The sequence below is a fragment of the Tupaia chinensis genome, unplaced genomic scaffold (genome assembly GCF_000334495.1).
Source record: "Tupaia chinensis unplaced genomic scaffold, TupChi_1.0 Scaffold143584_1, whole genome shotgun sequence".
NCBI lineage: Eukaryota > Metazoa > Chordata > Mammalia > Scandentia > Tupaiidae > Tupaia > Tupaia belangeri.
In genome coordinates this window covers 4,180,610-4,203,245 of record NW_006203430.1, presented here as the reverse complement: position 1 = coordinate 4,203,245, position 22,636 = coordinate 4,180,610, and the positions used below count along the sequence as shown (strand labels likewise).

General features: G+C 41.1%; 1 protein-coding gene across 4 annotated transcripts in view; it reads right to left on the bottom strand.

The window, feature by feature from the left end:
- RALBP1 (ralA binding protein 1) overlaps nucleotides 1-22,636 on the bottom strand; it is a 52,982-nt gene that overhangs the window by 2,795 nt on the left and 27,551 nt on the right. For 3 of the 4 annotated variants that reach the window (XM_006164026.3, XM_006164027.3, XM_006164028.3), the window contains 7 exons: nucleotides 21,919-22,377; nucleotides 14,017-14,366; nucleotides 10,968-11,129; nucleotides 8,866-8,997; nucleotides 5,142-5,249; nucleotides 1,468-1,589; nucleotides 1,031-1,154 (listed from right to left, as the gene is read on the bottom strand). In XM_006164026.3, coding sequence (XP_006164088.1) covers nucleotides 1,031-1,154; nucleotides 1,468-1,589; nucleotides 5,142-5,249; nucleotides 8,866-8,997; nucleotides 10,968-11,129; nucleotides 14,017-14,366; nucleotides 21,919-22,377 — 1,457 coding nt within the window. The remainder of the gene's footprint in view (nucleotides 1-1,030; nucleotides 1,155-1,467; nucleotides 1,590-5,141; nucleotides 5,250-8,865; nucleotides 8,998-10,967; nucleotides 11,130-14,016; nucleotides 14,367-21,918; nucleotides 22,378-22,636) is intronic. The other variant, XM_027766483.1, reaches the window with a different exon arrangement.

The following is a 22,636-nucleotide window of genomic DNA, read 5'->3' as shown; positions in this document are numbered from 1 at the left end:
GCTGACTACACAGAACAAGACTCAGAGCAGCTGATCTGCCCCCCAAGTGTGGGGGAGGACACGTCTAGAGCATTTGCCAGACTAGAGGTATATCCACCTTGTTTAAGCTACTGCATTATTCCCTTTGTTACAACAGCTTAGCCTACACCCCAAGCACAGTAATTCCTTATTTTCCTACTTAGGATTTTAATCTGATATGTAAAACATGAAGAAAGCAAAATCAGATGCCAGTGTGGGAACTTCCGCCCCACAACACAGTCCTGCTGTGCCAAGTGTCTCGATCTGGACTTGGTGGACACCTCTCGAGCTCTGCCCACAGGCTCTGCAGAGAGGACTTCTGTGGAGGAGTGTCAGAAGGAATTCTAGTTTTCTCTGCTGGACATAGCTCTGGTTTGCCCCAGCAGCTAAACACACCTGAACGGGAAAGCGAAGCTGTCTCTTTCTTTAGACTGCTTCCTAGGAAGATGATGTCTCTGTCTCTCAACCCTTAGGCAAGACAGCGTCTCATCTGGGGCAGGAAGAGAAACTATGATCAAGACCATTTAAAGGCGTTGCCCTCCTTGGACTGTGCAGTTGCCTCTAGGCTTCCTAGCATCCGTCTCCCTGTGAAGGGAGTGGGTACACTCTGTCCCTACATTACCCATAGGGAGGTACGCGAGGTGATGTCTCCTTCCACGGGCATTTCTTTTTTTGTTTGTTTGTTTATCTTCTCTGGGAACAGAGACCAGATCATTCAAAGCTGCTCAAACTAGCACAATTGGTGACAATGGCCTTCACATGGAGAAGAGGAGGAGCTGTGTGGTATGGAGCTGTGAAGGGTCACGTGACGGCACGAGGAAGACACAAAGGTGCCATCTGCTTGGCCAGGACTTGGCAGTACCCCGAAAACTCTTGGGCGAGATGTCCCTCTAAGTTCTCTATGCAATCTCCCAGCTGGTAACCAAGAAGAGGGAACATTCTGTGGGGAAATGCGTGGTCTCTACAGCTTTCTGGAAGCAGTATGATTTGGGCTATTTATCTCCAAACTCACTTCCAATTCTTCATTTTGTCTCTGTAAATCTTCCAGAATGATCTGCAGCTCCTCTTCATCCTCACTCTCACTCTCACTCTCAGAAGAGTACTCCTCGGTTTCGCTTCGGCCATGCTGCTGACGACTGCGAGGGAAGAGAGGAGGGAAGCTTTACGGGCTGCTGCTTTCATTACCTCCCTCCTTTTAGATTTAGCATATTTTCACGAGTGTACTTAATACAATATCGTTTGTAAGCTCTGATATAACTAAGAAACTTACAGATTATAAATTTCAGATGCCTCATCCTTCTATAAGAAAGCCTCTGAGCTGCAACCTCTACGGGGTCGTTGGGAAAGTCATGAGTTTTACACACACACACAAAGTCATAACCTTCCCAAAGACCTAATGTATTTACATAAACATTCTGGGAAACTTCAAAACCCTTAGCTTTCCTTTACCTCTGAATTTCAGCAATCTCAGCTCTGAGTCGCTCAATCTCCTCTTTCTCTGAGGCAATCTGCCGGCGCAGAAACTGCTCCATGGCCAGGAGCTCCTCCTGCTCGGTCAGGATCTCATTCTCCTAAAACAATGATCACCAGTGAACACTTCTAAGAGTAGTAGACTAGGAAACGTCACTTTTGGGGGTCTCCAGTGTTGTCCTGAATTCTTCAGTCCCATACAGTGTTGAACACACAATAAAAAAAAAAAAAAAAAAAAAAAAATCCTGTTTCCTTAAGGCCAAGAAAAGGCTTGAGAAAAGGTAAACAAAATTATTTGAGGGGAGTGACTAGACAGGAACACTCTGTCCCTTTGCAAAGGCTCCCTGTGAGGTTCACACACCTGGGAAAAAGCCAGGGCTCACGTGATAATACGCTGTCCCTTCTGACTTTTCTTAAGGCCTTCCCATGTCTCAGGAAATGTGAGTTTATTTGGGGCCACAGTGGCCTTCGAAAGTGTCACAGGAAAAAGAAAGACCTGGCAGATGTGTGGCTGGTATCAACATCACCTTCAAAGCAGGTCAGAGTGAAGGAAAGATGGTCATAGACATTTTTTCTACTAACCACAAGTCACCATCCTCCTTAACCCATGTCCCCAGAGGTAACATTTAAATAGTCAATATTCTGCTTCAGAATTCATTTCTAAGACTGATTAGGTCACCAGTCCCTATCTGCTAAAAAAATATCCCTATGCTTAAGATCCACATAGGCCGTCCACCTAGAGAAAAAAAAAAAAAACAAAGCAGAAACAGCCCAGAGAGGAATAGACATCTGGTTACAGACACAAGGAGCTGGAAGCAAAGACCTACTGCAAGTGAGTGGGTGTTGGAAGGGTAAGGAGCTGTGGTCAAACCTGAGGGGTGCCATGGCTGCGTTCTAAACTAAACTACACAAAGCCGCCAAAAAGCACTGACAATCTCTCCCTTGGAGATTAATATGCAGTGTTTCCCAAATGTTTTTTGAACACAGAGATGTGTTTCCTTTACTTCAGCATACCTATTAAAATTAACATTGTAAGAAATAGCGAATTGAAAAACCATGAAATAAAGACATAATCTGGAGACCAGCAGATGATGTAGCAGTTATATGGCTAGACTCCTACATGGCCGACTGCAGTTCAAGTCCCAGGCCTGATGGCTTCAAAATCACACCGGGCACATATGCGTGTGTATCCAAGATTCTGGGAGGAGAATGGAGGAGAAGGCATTGTGGTGTGGCCATCCTCCATGGGGGGTAATTTCTCACTCTCCCTCTCACTGTCTAGCTCTCTATCCGGCTAGCGTGCATGTCCTTAAGCAAAAGTCTCTACAAAAAAAAGAAAAAGACATAATCTGAGACTTCAATCTCTCTGGTGTCCCTGCTAGAGAGAACGTGAAAGTACTGAAACCTGCTGGATGTCAGGTAACCTACGTACATCAGGTTCTAGAAGACTAGACAAACCAAGTTGTCAAAGCCTAGAACGTCATTCCTTTTTTTTTTTTCCAGAGGCCGAGAGAGATAATAAGAGGGAAAGTGAGAAATTATCCTCCAGGAAGATGACCAGGTTCAATCCCTTCTCATTCTCCTCCTGGGATTTTGGGCGTATATTCATGCACATGCGCCCAGGGTGAATTTTAAGCTGCTAAGTCCAGGACTTGAACCGCAATCAGCCATGTGGGACTCCAGTGATGTAACCACTATGCCTCCAGAACAGAATAGGCTGACAGAATTTCAGGAAAAAACAAAGCAAAAAAACTCTTGTCTTCATCTCTATGCCTGGAATACAGCAGATATTCAAGAGACATTTGCTCAGTCAATGAAGAAATAACAAGACAATTTGCCTCCAATAATTGATTTTCAATCCAACAACTGATTTTCACCTGGAAGAATAAGATCAAATTATCTAAAAGGTATTTTAGCAACTACTATCATTTAAAATCTGTATCATTACATTTCATTTCATTTTATTTTATTTAATTTGCCAGAACATGAATGTCTTTGCCAAAGAGTGACAGAGATACAGAGGGAGAGGGAGGAAGCACCACCCAGTGGGGCATGGTGATGCTACGATCCTTCTCTTCCACTTCTCCCACCCGTTTGGGTTTGGGGCATTTGCTTACACACACCCGTCATGTTTTCCAAGCCTCTAGTCTGGGATCTGAACCATGTGGTCAGCCATGTGGGATCTGGATCCCTTAACCTCCAGGCCATGAGGCCATTCCTTTTATCATTACATTTCAAGGATCTCAAACTTTATAACATCAGAAACAAAATGTCTTGAAATACTTTTTAAAGTCTGATCTCATTAATACAGAACAAATACCACCAATCTATAAATTAGGGAAAAGATCTATAACTCAGACCTGTGTGTGTGGACTGAGATTAAGCAAAGCACCCAGAACAATGCCCAACAAGGAGTACTCCATATAATGTAGTTCTTTCTCCACATTTTAGCAAACACAACATAAAGGCAGGGTCAACTACAACAAATGCAGTCCCTCCAAATCATTTTTAACAATTTTGGTTGAAAGATTCATACCACTGTGGTTGAGCTTCTAAATTATACTTTTTTTTTAAATAGGGATTTTTGCTATAGGGCATGTGTGCTTGCCAGAGAGATAGAGACAGTGAGACAGAAAGTGAGAAATCAACCACCAGGGGACTGTAATCCCTTCTACCCCATTCTCCTCTCAGGATTTTGTGCACACACACACACATGTGTTGGCTTGAGTTTTAAGCCACAGGGTCCAGGACTCGAACTACAGCTGACTACGTGGGAGTCCAGTGACATAACCATCACACCATCTGCTGGTCCCTCAATTATACTTTTAAGGGGCCAGCAAGTAGCATGGTGGTTAAGGTGCTGCATTCCCACATGGCCAACCAGGGTTTAAGTCCTAGACCTGGCAGCTTGAAAATCATGCTGGGTGTGGGACCAGCAGATAAGTTTAATAGTTGATTATGATTTGAGTCCCAGAACAGGGGGCTTGAAACTCACACCAGGTGCATGTGTGCCCAAAATCCTGAGAAGAGAATGGAGGAGAAGAGATTGTGGCGTGGCCATCCCGCATGGGGGGTGATTTGTCATTTTTTGTCTCTCTATCTCCCTATCTCTCCAGCAAGCGCACAAGCCCTATAGCAAAAATCTCTCAAAACAAAAAATGAAAATCATGCTGAGTGTGTGTACATGCCCAGAATCTTGAGAGAAGAATGAAGGAGAAGAGACTATGGTGTGGTCATCCTGCCATAGGTAGGGTGGGGGGATTCTGACCCTATGGCAAAAACACACAGACCCTATGGCAAAAACAAAACAAAACAGATTAAAAAGTAATAATAGGGACCAGCAGTTAACGTAATGGCTATGCTGCTGGACTCCCATGTAGTCAACCGTGGTTCGAGTCCTGGACCCTGTGGCTTAAACTGTGTGCGTGCCCAGGATCCCGAGAGGAGAATGGAGGAGAAGGGACTGCAGCATGGCCATTCCCCCTGGGGGGTGATTTCTCATGTCTTGTCTCTCTGTCTGTCTTTCTGGCGAATGCATGTGCCCTATAGCAAAAACCTCTCCAAAATAATAATAATAATAATAATAATAAAATAAATAAAAATAAGATGATCATTAAAAGGTTTGCAAAATAGCAAAAAAGAATTTAGCTTACCTGGGCAAGGAGAATATTTATAACTTCCTCGTTTTCATTCATCTCTTCTTTGGAAACATCCTCTTTAGAAAGACTGGCTATTTCTTGTGCAATCTTGGTTTCACATTCCTGCCAAATAAGACAAATGAAAAAGAATTGGTTGGTCTGTATGTAACACATATCTAACAAGTTCAAACTATTACCAATCTAGAAGTTTCTTTCTCATTTCCTAGAAACAAAAAGTAATCGTAATAATCCTATCAATAATATAAGTCAATAAACAGCCATGCATTTGTTATTGGCTTACAGCACAACCTGAAGATCTTAGTGTACAGCTGTACTGTGGAAAACATTCAATTCTGATTAATATACTATTTCTGGAACGCTTCCACATAAATCACCTTGAGTGATAATTTTTTTTGGGGGGGTCAAGACTGTCAATTTTAAGCAATGTGCTACTGCAAACATGTAGGGACCGCCTGCCACCACTGGCACCACCGCACCACCGCCACTGCCATCGCGCCACATTTCCATCTTCACACAGTGCTCTGGATTCCCCACCAACCACTAACCTGATTCCCATCACTACGGTTTTTCCTTTTCTGGTATTTCATATAAACTGAATCCATCAGAATTTTTTATCTGGTTTCTTTCACATAACACAATACTTTTAAGATTCATCTATTTTGTTGGTTATATTAGTAGTTACTGAATAATATGCCATGGTATGACTGCACCCAATTTGTTTTTCCATTTACCTACTGATGGACATTTGGGTTCTTTTCAGTTTTTAACTATTATGATGCAGCTGTTACAAATATTTCACATAGGCTCTGTGAGGACATGAGCTTTCTTCTCAAAGATAAATACCTAGGCCGCACACTATACTTGGTTGAAAACAGTGTCCTTTCCCCACTGAATAGTCTTAGCATCCTCACTGAAAATTAATTGCCCATATGTGTATAATTCTATTTCTGAACTTCCTACTCTGTATGTCAACCCTTATTTGATACCTACTGTCCTAATTACTATAGATTTACAGTAAGTCTTAAAATCAAGTAGTCTTCAAATAAGTCCTGGAACTTTGGCTTTCAAAATTGTTTAGGCTATTATAAGTCAGATGTATTTCCATATAAATTTTAGAAGATTGATTTCTTTTTTTAAAAGAATTATTGTATTTTATTTATTCATTATCATTTTTTTTTTTTTTAAATTTGACCAGAGAGGGACACACAGAGAGTGATAGGGAGACAGAAAGAGGGAAAATGAGAAAGCAAGCCACCAGGTCCAGGACTTGAACCGTGGTCAGTCATATGGGAGTGTCCAGCATCTTAACCACCACGCCACCTGCTGGTCCCAAGAGAGCTTATTGATTTCTACAAAAACCACCTGTTTGAATTTTAATTATGAATCATTGATCAATTTGGGGAAGGCTGACATCTTAATACTGAGTCTTCTATTCCATATGCATATGGATATACCTCTCCATTTGTGTAGGTCTTTTTTTATTCCAGGTTCAATATCCAATTATCCATTGCTAAAATATAGACATACAGTAGACTTCTGTATGTTTGATCTTATATCCTACAACTTACCAAACTCATTTTTTTTTTGTAGATTCCTTAGGATTTCCTACATAGATGATCATGTTGTCTAAGAGTTAAAGACTTAACTTCTCTTCAATGTATATGCCTTTTTTCCTTGTTTTACTGCACTGACTAGAACTTTCAATACAATGATGATTAGAAGGAGTGACAGTATTCAGTCTTCCTCCATCACTAATGATGCTAATTGTACAGATTTTTTTTGGATATCCTTTATCAAGTTGAGAAAGTTGTCTGTAGAGAGCTTTTATCATGAATAAGTGTTGAATTCTCCCAAATACTCTTTCTGCATCTACTGACAATGATGATGTGGGTTTTCTTGTATTTAGTCTGTTAATATGGTGAACTGAATTAGTTCTGTCTTTATTACTCAAAGATGAAATCAGCCTGATGGAATTTTTGGCACTTTGTGAATTGAAGAACAGGCATGAAAACACAACTCAAGAGACAGTGATCCATCCCTTTTCATATGGTGGCTGTACCATGATTCCTTTATCCAGGAGTTAATTTCCATTACTCTGTCTGAGGTCACAGAATCTTCACTTAAAAGCTGATCAGCAATGCCATGTGATTAACACTGAAAATCTGCCCAGGAAGCCTGGGTGGTATAGGTCCTGACTCCAGGCTAATATATAAAGAAAAAAATGTAACAACAACAAAGATAACAGCCAAAGGAAGTCAAATGTAATTTAGTGAGCAGGAAAAAACAAAGACAAATAGCTTCTGGTAGACCACTTGCCCTGAAATGTTGGAGGACAAGTCCCAAGAATGTGCCCCTTATGATAAGCCATCCTCTACATAGATACAAATCTCTAACCTCGAAGCAAGTGCGTGCTCAGTTAATCTCTTTCAACACAACACAACACAACACAACAGCAACTCATTCTCATGCTCTCTGAGTCTAGTAAGTGCTAACTAATGTTCCTTGGACATTATGTTTGCATCCTACAGCTGAATCTATATGTGGACTATAAGATGATGCAGAGAGTTGTGATTTAAGCCTTGGTATGGTTGGGAAACTCAATCTCAGAACCAAGCCACACACACTAAACTAGAGGGAGGTTAAAAGTCTGACACAGAGCCAGGAGGGGGCATGGTGGTTAAGATGCTGGATTCCCACATGGCTAACTGTAGTTTGAGTCCGGGACCTGGCAGCTTGAAAATTACACCAGGCTCATGATCATCCATGCCCTGAATCCCAGAGAAGAATGGAGAAGAGATTGTGGCATGGCCAACTCCCTAGGGGGTGACTTCTCACCTTCCTTCTCTGGCACGTACATAATAGGCCCCATGGCAAAACTAAAGAAAATGGCTGACGCGTTGGGAACTACACATAGCTCTTCCTATTATTAGGTAAGCAGAGTCTCTCTTGATCTTTAGGCCTTCCGGACAACCCTCATCACTATGGTTCCAAAGAACTGACTCATTTAAAACATCTCAAATTCTCTGGCAATTTCTGAAGATGTCTCGCCATCTGGCCTACTTCTTATCCTTAGAAAACTCTTTCTACAGGTAAAATGACATAGGAAATGACAAAACATCTTTAGTAAAAATCCTCTTTAAAACAAAAACAAAAAGTTTCTAAATTACATGAAACATTTGACTGATACCAGGCTGAAGTATTAATACCTGGGAACATTTGAGATTTGAGTAAATAAATTTCCTATCAGGAACTTCACTTGGAGAGACATATATATATTTTACGTGTATACACACACATACACACAGATTTATATACAAAAATGTGTATACGTATACATGTATCTATGTATATATACATATGTATACACACACATATATGCCCTTTTTTTTTTTTTTTTTTTTGCCAGAGGGTACCTGTGCTTGCCAGAGAAAAAGAGATAAAGGAAGAAAGACAGCACCGCCCATGGAGTATGGTCACAGTGCAATCCCCTCTCCTCCATCTCTCCCTCGTTTCAGGATTTTGGGCATGGACACACAGAAGTCCAGTGTTTTTTTTTCAAGTCAGTTACGTGGGTTCCAGCTCCATTAATCATCTGGCCACAAGCTGGCCCTATATATTGTATTTTGAAAAAGAACTAACTTTAAATAGTATATAAAGATTCCAGCACATTCTTTCTATATTTTATCACAAACGATGTACCAAATAATAAATTACTCACTTGTCTTTTAGCTTCTCTCAGTTTTCTTTTAAGGGCTGTCAAAATTCTTTGTACTTCCCATAATCTTTCTTCTTTAGATAAATCCTTTATCCCACCCTGCAGATCTCGATGTAAACAATTCAAAAGAAACTCCTAAAAAACATCACAAACTGAGTAGTATTCCATATATTATTATCTTAAATAACATGTTCAATTTCTAGAGATGTAGAACCAACTATTCCTCAATTATTACTAAAAAAGTGAAATAAAAGCACTGTTTTTTGAGGACATGACTAAAAAATTGTTTCTATTTGTTTCACCTAGAACTTATATTCTCTTCCATTAATTTACATTGTTCAATGGTAGCTGACTGACATCACACATCACCACCTTGTAAGAAATGGAAACTCAGAGCAAATAAGAGAAGAATGTCAGCTGTGGTGGTGTGTAGTGTTAAGATGCTGCTGCTCCACAGGCTGGGACAACATGGAGACCCAAGTTCAATTCCCAGTACAACCTAAAGGCCCTGTCTAGAAAAGCCAGGTGTGGTGGTGTATGTGTCTGTAGTCTCAGCTACTCAAGAGGCTGAGAAATAAGATCACAAAATAGTGAGACCCAGGCATTTAAAAATACCCCTAAGGGAATGGCCATGCCACAATCCCTGCTTCTCCATTCTCTTCCTGGGATTTTGGCAGGCAGACACAGGCGCCCAGCGTGATTTTCAAGCCGCCAGGACCAAGACTTGAACTGCAACAGCTGTGAAACCATTATGCAACCTGCTGGCCCCTAAAATATATATTTTTTAGAGTAAAAAAAGCAGGGCTACAGGTGGGATGGTGGTTAAGGCACTGGATTCCCACGTGGTCAAATGCAGTTCAAATCCTAGACATGGCAGCTTGCCTTTTCACTCTCATCAAATTTAAAAATTAATGAATTGATCTAATTACTTTAAGTAAATTATTCCACCAAAAAAAGAAAAGCAAGCAGCAATTTGACAATTACATGTAAATAATCAAATGTAAGGAAGTTTCTTTTTATATTTTGAGAAATTTGCCGTCAGGCAGCATGGTGGTTAAAGGCACTGGACTCCCACATGGCTAATCATGGTTCGAGTCCTGGACCTGGCAGCTTGCTTTTTTGTTTTTTCTCTCTCTCTCTCATTCTGTCCCTCTCTGGTCAAATTAAAATAAAGAAATAACGTTTAAATAAAATATTTTTTAAAAAAATTTACTCTGGGGCACATGTGCTCACTAGAGCAGGGAGGAAAGAGACAGTGAGAAAACAGCCCCCTGAGGGAATGAACACACTGCAATTCCGCCTCCTACATTCTCCTCTCAGAATTTTGGGTACACACACACACATGCACCTGGTGTGATTTTTGACCCTCCAAGTCTGAGATGTAAATCATAAGTTGGCCATGTAGGATCCAGCGCCTCAACTACAATGCCACCTAGCTGGGCCTGTAAGTTTCTTAGTCTTGAATTTCTTATTCAGTTTGTTATGTGCATGCACACGCATGCACATACACACAAACACAAACACACACACACACAAATAGTACGGCACTGTTTTCTACATCAAAGTAGCACAATGGGTAAAGCCCAAACTGTGGGCTCAAATCTTGGTTCTGTATCTTGGTAATCAGATGACACAGAGTAAGTTATTTAACTTCCCTAAATTTTGGCATTCTTACCTGTAAAATATAGCAACTCTCTAGATGATCAAACATATTAATAGTTGGACTATTTACAACAATCTGGCACTTCTCATGCGTTACCTCGTTTGCAGTAATCTTCACATCAAGTCTATGAGAGGATCCATTTCTAAATGAGAATACCAAGGCTTATGGAGGTTTTGCAGTTTGCCTAAAACCAGTCAGGAGCAGAGCAAGAACCTGGCCTTTTGATTTCAAACCCTGTGCATTTTCCATGATGATATGCTGACATATTTGGCACAAATGAGTGTCCGATGACAATTCCTCACTTCGGCGTGCCATGAAGGACGTACCTAACATAGCTCTAGACACACACAAAGTGCTCACTAACGAGAGCTATCATCATCAGTCCTCAGAATGGCCCAAACACAGGCAGCTGCAGGCTGGAGGGAGGGCTGGGGGCACACACCTGTCTCCTGATCTCCTCCTTGATGCCCGCCTGGGTCTCGGGCAGTGTGGGCATCGTGGCCATGTTAGACCATCTCAGGGGTTTCGTCACTTGCTTTAGTACCACATTTCCAAAGAGCTCTTGCACGTGTGTGAAAAACACATACAGGACGCGGTTGCTAATCTATGGAAAAATAGAAAGATTTACAAGAAAAATACTAAAGTTATCATTAGATTTCATTTATTTGTGTCTAGTACATAGTGCTTTCTTTAATCCTGGACACACAAATGAAAATTTTCCTCAGGAATGGGAAAACAGGCTTTGCTAAGAAGATATTTAAGGAAAAAGTGGCAAAATATGAGTTAAATCATGTTATTCACACATGACAGGAATGGAAGGTGGAAAAAGCCAAGAACAGGATGCAGAAGCTGATGACAATCTTAATTTGAAAACCATACACTATTAATTTGAAGTACATTATTAGTATTAATTTGAAAATCGTGTGTTCTTTATCTTCAAGTTATTTTGAGGCCTTCAACACACAACTGGACCTAACAAGGACTATGAGGAAAGTGAGCACCCCTGCCTTTGTAAAGCTGGGCTGAGGTCGACAGCCCTCACTCCAGAGAAGGACTGCCTCAGGTCCTTTTGCACCCCTGTGTTTATACACTGCTCATAAGCTAGGAGAACAGAAACTAGGGCAGCTAAAAAGCTAGTAATGGAAGTAATTTCTACCTAAAAATCTTATTCTCACAACATACTGAATCTTCTGTGATACTATCATCCTTACTCATAATAACATTAAGTAATAATGTAACACTTACCAGATTCTGAAATCCCAACTACTGGGCTGTCTGGAAAGTCATGATACATTTTTGCACAGAAAAACACAGAAAAGTACATCATGACTTTCCCAACAATTTAATAACATGAATGATCAAATTGAAATCTGAAAAATATTTTGCTTCCAAAAACATAATCAATGAGCAATGAAGTGACAATGATTTATTATGATCCAGAATAGTGGCCAAGAAGCGTTTAAGGGACTGGCAGATGGTGTAACGGTTACATCGCTGGATTCTCACATGGCTGATGGCAGCTCAAGTCCCACACTCCAAGCGTGTGTTAAGTGCCTGTCCAAGACCCGGGGAGAACAGAGGACAAGGGATTGAGGCGTGGCCATCCCCTCTTGGGGATGATTTCTCACTTTCCCTCTTACTGTGTGTGTTTCTCCTCCCCACCCAGCATACATGCCCTAAGGTAAGAACCTCTTAATAAAAAAAAATTTTTAAAAAGAGAGAAAAGAGTTTAAAATTTAAAAAAAAAAGTAAAAATAATTTCCTTTTTAAAAATCTTTTTTTGCCCTGAGTAAAATAACTCCAACTAAAAAAAAACATAGACAGCACTCTATGTCAACACCAACTCAGCTGCAATAAAGGAAGGCCAAGTACTTACGTTGTAAAGAGATACCAATTAACACAGTCATTCCCTAATGCACCTTCTCAAATTAATAGTCTATAACATCTATAATCCACCTGTTGTTTTATCTTAAGATTCAGGGTTTTGCGACCAGCAGTTGGCATAATGGCTATGTTGCTGAACTCCCATGTAGTCGATTGCAGTTCAAGTCTCAGACCCGGTGGCATGTTTGAGTACGTGCCCAAGATCCAGAAAGGAGAATGGAGGAGAAGGGATTGTGGCGTGTCCATCCCCCCTTGGGGGTGATTTCTCGTTTTCTGTCGCTCTGTCTCTCTCTGTCTTGCTGGTGAGCGCATGTGCCCTATAGCAAAAACCTCTCCCAAAAAATGTAAATAAAATAAAGATTCAGGGTTTTACTATGGTATCCAGTCTGGCCTGGAATTGTGATCCTCCTACCTCAGCCTCCCAAGCAACTGGGATTACAGACATGTACCATTATACCCAGCTAAGGATCCTTTATTTTTTTGGCTAGACAGCATATGTACGAACAACCGAGAGAGAAAGCATGCACACAAGGACTAGTCATGCTACAATCCTTTTTTCCTGTATTTCTCAACCCCAGCAGAATCCTGGGCATTGTACATATGTGTTTTACATGTTTTTCAAGACACTGGAACTGGGATTCAAACCACGGTCAGGCATGTGAGATCCAGCTCCCTCTGAACAGTGCTTAACTGCTGCTCTAAGGGACTGGCTTCGGAATCCACCTTTTTTAATGAAATCCTTAGGTTAAACATCAACCACACAAATTAATCAGACCCTTTTTATACCTCAATTCGTCTTTTTAATTATCAGAGGGTGCAAGTGCTTACGAGGAATAGACAGAGAGAGAGAAGGAGAAATTATTCCCCAGTGGGTGTGGTAATGTTGTAATCCCTGCTTCTCCTCTTCTCTACCCTGTCAGGATCTGAGGCACACGCACACAAGCATGCAGTGTGTTGCACCTGGCATGTTTTTCAAGCTGCTAGAGCCAAGAGTCAAACCACAACTGACTGTGGGATTGGACTCGCTTATCCACTATACCTGAGTTTGACATGTGTGTGTGAGATATAATAAACAATAATGCTATTTAATGAAATAACCAAGATCTTTAAAATTCTATAGATGAACTCTGTTACTACAAGTACCACACAGGCTCCTCCTCTACTGACCGATCCCTGTCACCAGGATGGTACGATATTCAAATTACATAGCGGGGGCTGGCAGGTAGCGTGTTGGTTAAAAGCGATGGATTCCCACATGGCCAATCAGTTCAAGTCCAGAACTGGGTGGCTTGTTTTCTCGTTCTCCTTTCCTCTCTCTCTCTCTGTCTTCTCTGGTCAAATTAAAAAATAGTAATAAATGTAATTAAATAAATAAGTAAATAAACAATTCTTTAAAAGAACAAAAAAATAAAAAGCATATGCCATAATGCCAAATATGCTCAGAATCTCACGTGCTGACATTGTCCACATTACAAAAGAAAAAGACCTATATCCAAGCTAATCCATTATCTACTTTTTGTGGTTAATTATTTGACTCAGCTAAGAAAATATCCCCTAATTCCCCAGTGTGAGTATCAGAGAGGCTGTGTATAGAGAAGACCATGTACCTGGACGGTTGGGCTGAGCACTATGGAAATGTTCTGTATGTTCATTTTTGTTTCCAGTTCCTTCTCAATGACATGGTCCATGTGCACGAGGAGCCAGGAAATCAGAAGATAATTACATTCTGGCAGTTCCTTGAGTAAGCGCTGAAACTCCTGTACTTTCTCACTCTCTGTGGTCCTCCCACAAGCCTCTTCAAATCGGGGCATAAGCTCTTTGGTAAGCAAATTCTCTGGAAGGTCTCTCAAATACTGCTTCAGCAAACTGGCCACAGTATTAGGCTCATATTCTTCCAAGTTGGGAGACTCCTCTCGGTCATAGGCTGCTTTTAGCTCATCCACCTTTGATTTAATTCCTTAAAATATTCAAAGTCAGAAGAGAGAGAACACCAAGAAAAAAAAAAATCAAACACATAGCTATCTTCGCCACTGTACCCAACCCTCTTGGGAAGATAGGAGAACAGCCACCTAACAAATAAAAACCTCTTACTATGTATGAATTCTCTATCTGCATAAGGGTCATATAATTCCTCTGTAAACATGATCACATAAAACACTGAGACTGAATTTGAGCTAAATTTTAAATGGAAAATTAAAAACTAAGAACGAAAGTCAGAGCAACCACAGACATATTAAGCAAATATGTGAAATGATTCAAAGAATTTTTTTTAAAGGTAGGTCAGTAAAATTCAGGCCACAATTAACTACAATCCAATCATAAGTCTTTCTCTACACAAGTGGCCAAGTGCTTTTTATTTTATTTTCTAATTGCCAGAGGGTAAGTATGCTTGCTAACGAGACAGTGAAACCCAGGGAAGAGGGGGTGAAGAAAATATCCCCCAGCGAAGCATGGTCACACCGCAATCTCTTCTCCATTTATGTATCAGGATTTGGGGCATGCACATGCACGCACTCAACATGTTCTTCAAGCCAGGATTTGAACTGTGTGGTCAGCCATGTTGGATCTGCCTCCTTTAAACATCAGACCACAGGGCCAGCCTGGCCAACTGCCTTTCTAACTAGTCACAAGACTGACGACACAAAGTACAACTTGGTATATACCTAAGTATGTTCCCCAAAATTATGGTAAGTTACTTTTAAGTTTCTTCTTTCCTTCTATGAGAGAGAGTAACAGAGAAAGAGACAAAGACAAGTATCCACAACAAGGTCCTCCCACCACAGTCCACTCCCAGCCTTAGCCAGTCAGAACACAGGCATATACTTGTGTGCCCTGTGTGCACAGGGAGACCTCAAGACATGAACCCAGTACTTCAGTATCATGGCACATTGTATTAGCACTGCACCACTGCAGAAGGTCAGGAAAAAAAAAATTTTTTTAAAGAGATTTTTGCTACAGAGTGAGAGGGAAAGTGAGAAATTATCCCCTACGGAGATGGCAATGCCACAATCCCTTCTCCCCCATTTCCTCCCAGGATTTTGGGCATGCATGCACATGCACCCGGCCTGAGTTCTATGTTACTGGTCCGGAACTTGAGCCTCAGTCTACTACATGTGAGTCTAGTGATATAACCATTACACCATCTGCTGGTTCTGCAAATTACTTTTCTTTAAGTAAAAATTGTATAGTAAATGTAAAAGGTGAGTTAGCTATCTAAATAAACTCTGTGTAGGAGCAGTAGATGGTGTAGCGATTATGTCACTGGACTCCCACATGGCTGCCATGGTTTGAGTCCTGGGTCTGATGACTTCAAAATCACGTCAGGTGCATGTATGTGCATGCCCAGGATCCCAGGAGGAGAATAAAAGAGAAAGGACTGCAGCGTGGCCATCCCCCTAGGGGGTGATTCCTCACTTTCCCTCTCACTGTGTGTGTGTCTCTCTCTCTTTCTCTCTCAGGCAAGTACGTGTGCCCCAAAGCAAAAACCTCTTAAAAACATAAAAATTATAAATAAATCAACTTTGTGAAAATTATTCTCCATTAAGTAATCTCCATCTGATTTCCATTTTAAAGTTAAGACTCTAAGCGTTTTTTAATCTGAACACAGCTGGAACCAAAAAAAAAAATCAAAGTGAAGTTTGAGCTTCTAAAATCGAATTGGTTTACTTTTCTTATATGGCAAAAACTAATACAAAAAGGGAATGTTTTGCAAACATTATACAAGTTTTAAGTTGTCAGTGCAATTTGAATTAAATAATATAAGTTAGTGACAATTACTGCTCATAAAAGTACAAAGCAGCATTTCTAATTTTTTAATACATAACACTTTAGGCCATCTATTTGAAACAAGTCACAAATGCAGGTTGACAATTTCTAACAGTAATGCCATCTGATCTGAACAGCACTTTATAATCAATACAGTGCTTACATCTGGGCTTTGACATTCTTATGTGAAAACCATTTCATGGCATTAAAATAAATCTGTAACTCATCCAGCATTGACAAAATAAAAACAACAGCACCAAATAAAAAATAGTATGAATCATTTTTGCATAATCTTCAAGACAGGAAATTTAGAAAATAATATTTTCCTACTTTTACAACATGAATAAAAAGCATGAATGATAACTTCAATTAAAATTCTTAGCAAAGATCTCCCTTTTCTCTCATATATTTAAACTTTAATATAATTTTTCTCTCAACAGCACTTACCCAGCAAAGTGTCTGCTTTGTTACTACTCTGAAACTATTATCAAAATGCTTTCCTTTGGGACCAGCAGTTGGCGTAATGGCTATGTCACTGGACTCCCATGCAGTTGTCCACAGTTCAAGTCCCGGACCCGGTGGCTTAAACTCACATCGGGCACATGTATGTGTGCCTAAGGTCTGAGAGGAGAAGGGATTGCAGTGCGGACATCCCCCCGGGGGTGATTTCTTGCATTGTGTCTCTCTGTCTCTCTCTGTCTATCTCGCATTGTGTCTGTCTCTGTCTTTCTGGTGAGCGCACGCACCCTATAGCAAAAACCTCTCCAAAAAAAAAAGCTTTCCTTTTAAAATTGGACACTTCAGAGCCATCAGATGACACAGTGGTTAAGGCACTGAACTCCCTCGTGGCTGACTGCAATTCGAGTTCCAGACCTGGTGGTCTGAAATTCACACTGGGCCCATGTACATGTGTGCCCCAAATCCCAAGATGAGAATGGAGAAGGGCATGAGATGTGGCCGTCCCTCCTGGGGAGTGATTTCTCACTTTCTGTCTGTCTCTCTGGCAAGTGCACATACCCTTATAGCAAAAAATCTCTCAGAAAACTTTTTTTTATAAAATGGGGCACTTCAGTAGGCTAGCCCTGAAGCACACTAGTTAAAGGAGCTGGATCCCACATGACTGAGAGCAGTTCGAATCCCAGCCCTGGAAGAAAACACACCAGGTGCAAATGGATTCATGTCCAAAAGGGGAACTGCAGTATGGCCACATCCCATTGGAAAGTACATGCTCTCTCTATCTGACAAGCACACATGACCTTTGGCAAGAAAATTTCTGGGTGTAAGAGAAAAGAGCATATGGTACACTTGAATGAAAAAGATATAATAAGACACAGATAAGTAAATTAAAACATAAAATCATTTCAATTTCTTTCATAGTAGTTTTAAATTTGAAGCTGATGTATAAAAAAGTGAGAACCAAAATTCCCAAGATAAAACCAGTATTACTCGCATTCAAAAAAGAAAAGTCACAGCGGAGTACAGCACTGCTGCAGGCTGAAAAAATACGATAATATAAAAATACATCAAAGCTCTGCCTCTTAAGAGTCAAGGACTGGCAACGGCTCACTTAGAATGCTTTTACATACAAAGAAGAGGGGTCCTGAAAATCTGAATCTCTAAAAGAACACAAACATAAAAATATAGGTCAGAGACTAAAAAATTCTTAGGTAGGAACTGTTCAGAGAAACTTCCACCTAAAAATGTCTTCATGCTGCGTCAGCTAGTGGCATGGTGGTTAAGGCAGTTGGATCCCACATGGCCCACTGTGCAGTTTGAGTCCCAGACCTAGCAGTAAAAAACACACTGGGCATGTGCATGTGTGCCCCAAATCCCAAGAATGGAGGAGAAAAATTGTAACATGGCCATCCCCCTTGGCAGGTCAATTTCTCACTCTCTTTTTTTCTCTTTCTCCCCTGTTCCCCCCATCTCAGTGAGCACACACACGCTATAGTAAAAAAAATAAATTTCATGTCTATCAAGCTCATATAACAGGAACAGCTTATTAATTATTGCTTAAATCTTTAAAAATCCATTCATCATAAATTATCTTTCAAAATCAAATTTTTAAATTTATTTAGACCTGTTAATATATTTTGCTAATGTGGGAGGGTAAGTGCACCAGACACAGAAAGAGAAAGTACCACCAAACAGGGCCTGATTATACCACAATCCTTTTACCTCCATTTCTCCGTCCTATCAGGATCTAGGGTACAAACGCATGTGAACACAGCATGCTGCCACTGGGAGTGGGAGTAAACATGGGATCCAGGGACCAATACGGTGGTGTAGTAGTTATGTTGCTGGACTCCCACATGGCTGACTATGGTTCAAATCCTGGACCTGGTGGCTTGAAACCCACATCAGATGCGTGTGTGTGCATGCGTGTGCATGCCTAAGATCCCGGGAGGAGAATGGAGAAGGGACTGTCACACGGCCATTCCCCCTGCTGGGGGTGATTTCTCACTGTCCTTCTCATCGTGTCTGTTTCTCTCTCTTTCCAGGAAAGCCATGTGCCCTAAAGCAAAAACCTTTTTTTTAAAAAAAAAAAAAAAAAAGTGGGCTCCAGGTTCCTTGGCAGTGCTTACTTAACCACGGCACTACAGGGTGGATATTTCACGTGTTGATTTTATGTAATACTAAGGAATGATAAATTCAGATTCACTGCCTATTTTATTTCCTATGAAAGAGTAGCACTTTAGCTAAAAATACTTCATTTTTTTAAGATAAATTTTTGCTATAGGGCACATACGCTTGCCGGAGAGACAGAGACGGAAAGCGAGAAATCACTCCCACAGGGGATGGCCACGCTGCAATCCCTACTCCTCTTGGGATTTTGGACATGCACACACATGCGCCCAGCATGAGTCTAAAGCTGCAGGTTCAGGACTTGAACCACGGTCAACTCCATGGGAGTCCAGCAACGTAACCACTACACCATCTACTGGTCCCCAAAAATACTTTTAAATGACCTCATGTTATTTATTTGATTATGTAAAGATTTATCAGAAACACCTGCCCTAGGGGCCAGCAGGTGGTGTGGTGGCTAAGGCACTGGATTCCCACATGGCTGATTGTGGTTTGAGTCCCAGACTCGGAGGCTAGAAAATCACAACAAATAGATAGATAAATAAATGTATGTTTTAAAAAATTAAAATCTGCCCTTTCTCAACAAAACTTAAGTATCAAATCTACCTTCTAGAAATGCATATAAACCAAGTAAATGGAAAAACTAAAAAAAATTTTTTTAAAGGTTTTTGTCATAGGGCGTGTACACTCACTGAAGAGAGACACAGAGTACAGGGAAAGGTGAGAAATAAACTCCCACCCGGGGGATAGCCACACCACAGTCCCTTCTCTTCCACTTTCCTCCTGGGATTCTGGGTACACATGCACAGGTACCAGGTGTGATTTTTCAAGCCACTGGTCTGGGACTCGAACTGTAGTCAGCAATGAAACTGGGAGTCCAGTACCTCAACCACCACACCAACTGCTCACCCAGAAGAAACTAATTTAATCACTCTATAGCCTAAATGTGTATGATTTAGCAATTCAACATGAAAATACATGTGACCAGCAATTAATTTTATAAAATAAGTCTCTAAATACCAAGAAACTGAATTATAGGACTGTAATAATTTGGAAAATGGATGGTACTACAGATCTGTATTAGTACACAAGTTGTACTGCTTTGTAAAACTAGAATCTTTTTTATTTATTTTTTGAGAGATTTTTGCTATAGGGCACATGTGTTCCCCCTGGGGGGATGGCCATGCTGCAATCCCTTCTCCTCCATTCTCCTCTTGGGATTTTGGGCGTGCACACACACATGCCCAGCATGAGTTTTAAGCCACCAGGTCCAGGACTCAAACCATGGTCAACTACATGGGGAGTCCAAGGACGTAACCATTATGCCATCTGCTGGTCCCAATCCTTTTATTTTTAAATAATACACATTTTGTTTTATTTTAGACATCCAATATGAAACACATTCTTGCCAAGCATGACATTTAAATGCTCACACATATGAGATGTAGGTAAATGGAAAATCAACTTCACTCATACAGGTGATAACTACACATGGCTGGCAGAAGCGCTCATATCTGAGGCCTGAACATTTAGAAAATAACACTTCAGGTCTCTTAGCTGAACTCAGAAAAAACATTATATGACTGTGTCAATAAATATGGCTCTTCACCAAGAGAGTTCCTTCATGCAGATATCCTTCCTTCTCACACTGGTGGCCCTTACACCCCTGAGCCTCTGTATAGAGAGGAAAGATGAGAAAAAAGTAGGGTCTGAGGGGGCCAACAGATGGTGCAGCAGTTGCATCACTGGACTCCCACATGGCTGATCACAATTCGAGTCCCAGACCTGATGGCTTGAATTTCACACTGGGCGTGTGTGCAAACATGCCCAAGATCTAGAGAGGAGAAAAGATCGCAGTATAGCCACCCCCCCTAGAAGTGATTTGTCACTTCTCTCTCACTGTCTCTGTTTCTGTCTCTCTCTGCCATAAACTCTCACTGTCTCTGTTTCTGTCTCTCTCTACCATAAGGTAAAAATCTCTATTAAAAAAAAAAGTAAGGTCTGAGAGCACCCTGTAAGTAATACTCCCCATGTGCTTCACTTTGTCTTAGTCCTGGCTGCTGCAAGCTATGAATAACAGGTGCAGCCCAACGGAAGGCAGTATCATAAAAATCCAAACTCTCAAAACACGGGGGTAGGGGGCAGTGAAGAAAGGAGAATATTTTGTATAATCAGAAGGGTCAAAAAAATAAATATGGCTTAGGGCCCAAGCCACAATTTTCTTCCCAACTTAGTACTTCTTCTTCTTTCCCTGCTCCATTTCTCATTTCAAGATCCTGGGCACATAAGCGCATATGCCCAGTATGTTTTTCAAGCCACTGGGTCTGGGACTCAAACACAGCCAGCTATGTGGAATCTAGCTACCTTAATCATCATGACACTGGCTGGCCTACAGTTAACTTTTTTTTTTTAAGAATTATTTTATTGGGACCAGCAGTTAGTGTAATGGCTATGTCACTGGACTCCCATGCAGTTGACCGCAGTTCTAGTCCTGGACCCGGTGGATAAAACTCATGCAGGGCACATGTGCATGCATGCCCAAGATACTGAGAGAAGAATGGATTGCAGCATGGCCATCCCCCCTGGGGGGTGATTTCTCACCTTCTGTCTCTCTGTCTCTCTGGCAAGTACACATGCACTATAGCAAAAACTTCTCCAAAAAAAGAAAAAAAAAGAATTATTTTATTTAACTTTATCCATTTATTCATTTATTTATTTATTTAAATTTCACCAGAAAGGGACAGAAAGAGAGAGAAGAGAGAGGAGCGAGAGAGAAAAAGAGAAAATGAGAAAGCAAGCCGCCAGGTCAGGGACTCGAACCACAGTCCAGCACTCTTAACTACCACATCACCTGTTGGCCCCATCTGTAGTGAATTTTTTTAAAATCACCAATGAAGGGCAGGCCCTGTAGAGCAGTGGTTGAGGGCTACACAGTGAAAGTTAGATCCTACATGTCTGACCAGGCTTTGACTCCCAGCCCCAGAAGCTTGAAAAACATGCTGAGTGTGATGTAATAGAGAACTGCAGGAGGAAAGGGTTATGGCATGACCAGACCCCACTGCGGGAGTTCTCTTTTTCTGTCTCTCAGGGTGTAGGCACCCTCTGGCATAAAAGAAACAAACAGAAAATCCCGCCAATGAAGTGCATAACCCCCATACCTGAAACTCTGTAGATGCCCTCACACTTCATGCCATACTTCTCTACATAATCTACACATTCACGGAAAACTGCTGGCAGTCGAACGCCATCGTACATCATGGTCCTCTCTACTGCATCAGCCAGAGGAATTCCAAAAATGGGTCTGAGACTCGGAACGTCAATCTGAGGCACCTCGGGCTCCTGAATGGGCTTCTTCTTTTTCTTCTTTTCCTTCCACTGTTTAACAACATCTGCTGCTGTCAAGTCTTTTGACTTCTTCTCTTTATGTTTTTCTTCTTTGTGTTTTTCTTCTTTATGCTTTTCTTCTTTGGGCTTCTCTTTTATTTTAATATCCTTCTCTTTCTTTTTAGAAAAGCTGGGCTTCTTGAAAACATGGATTCCCTTAGACCTCTTCATTTTGGAAGGACTTTCAGCTTCATCTCCAGAGCTATCTTCCTGAAAGGCAGCATAGCCTTCAGCTGCCAAAGCAACACAGGGAACATAAGTTACACATTTGTTTAATGTCAATCTGTCCATACACTTTCTAAAAACAGAAAAACGGGGGGTTGTGGGGGTAGGGGGGGACTGGAACTATCTAGCTTTTTACTTCTCAGCCAATCCCTCCTGGGCACTTCCAACAACAATGTGGGTTTCTTTTGAGCTATGAAGAGATAATGCAGTGCATCTCCTGACCACAAGAGGGGGACAAGCAGACAACAGTTGCTTCCCTCGCACTAT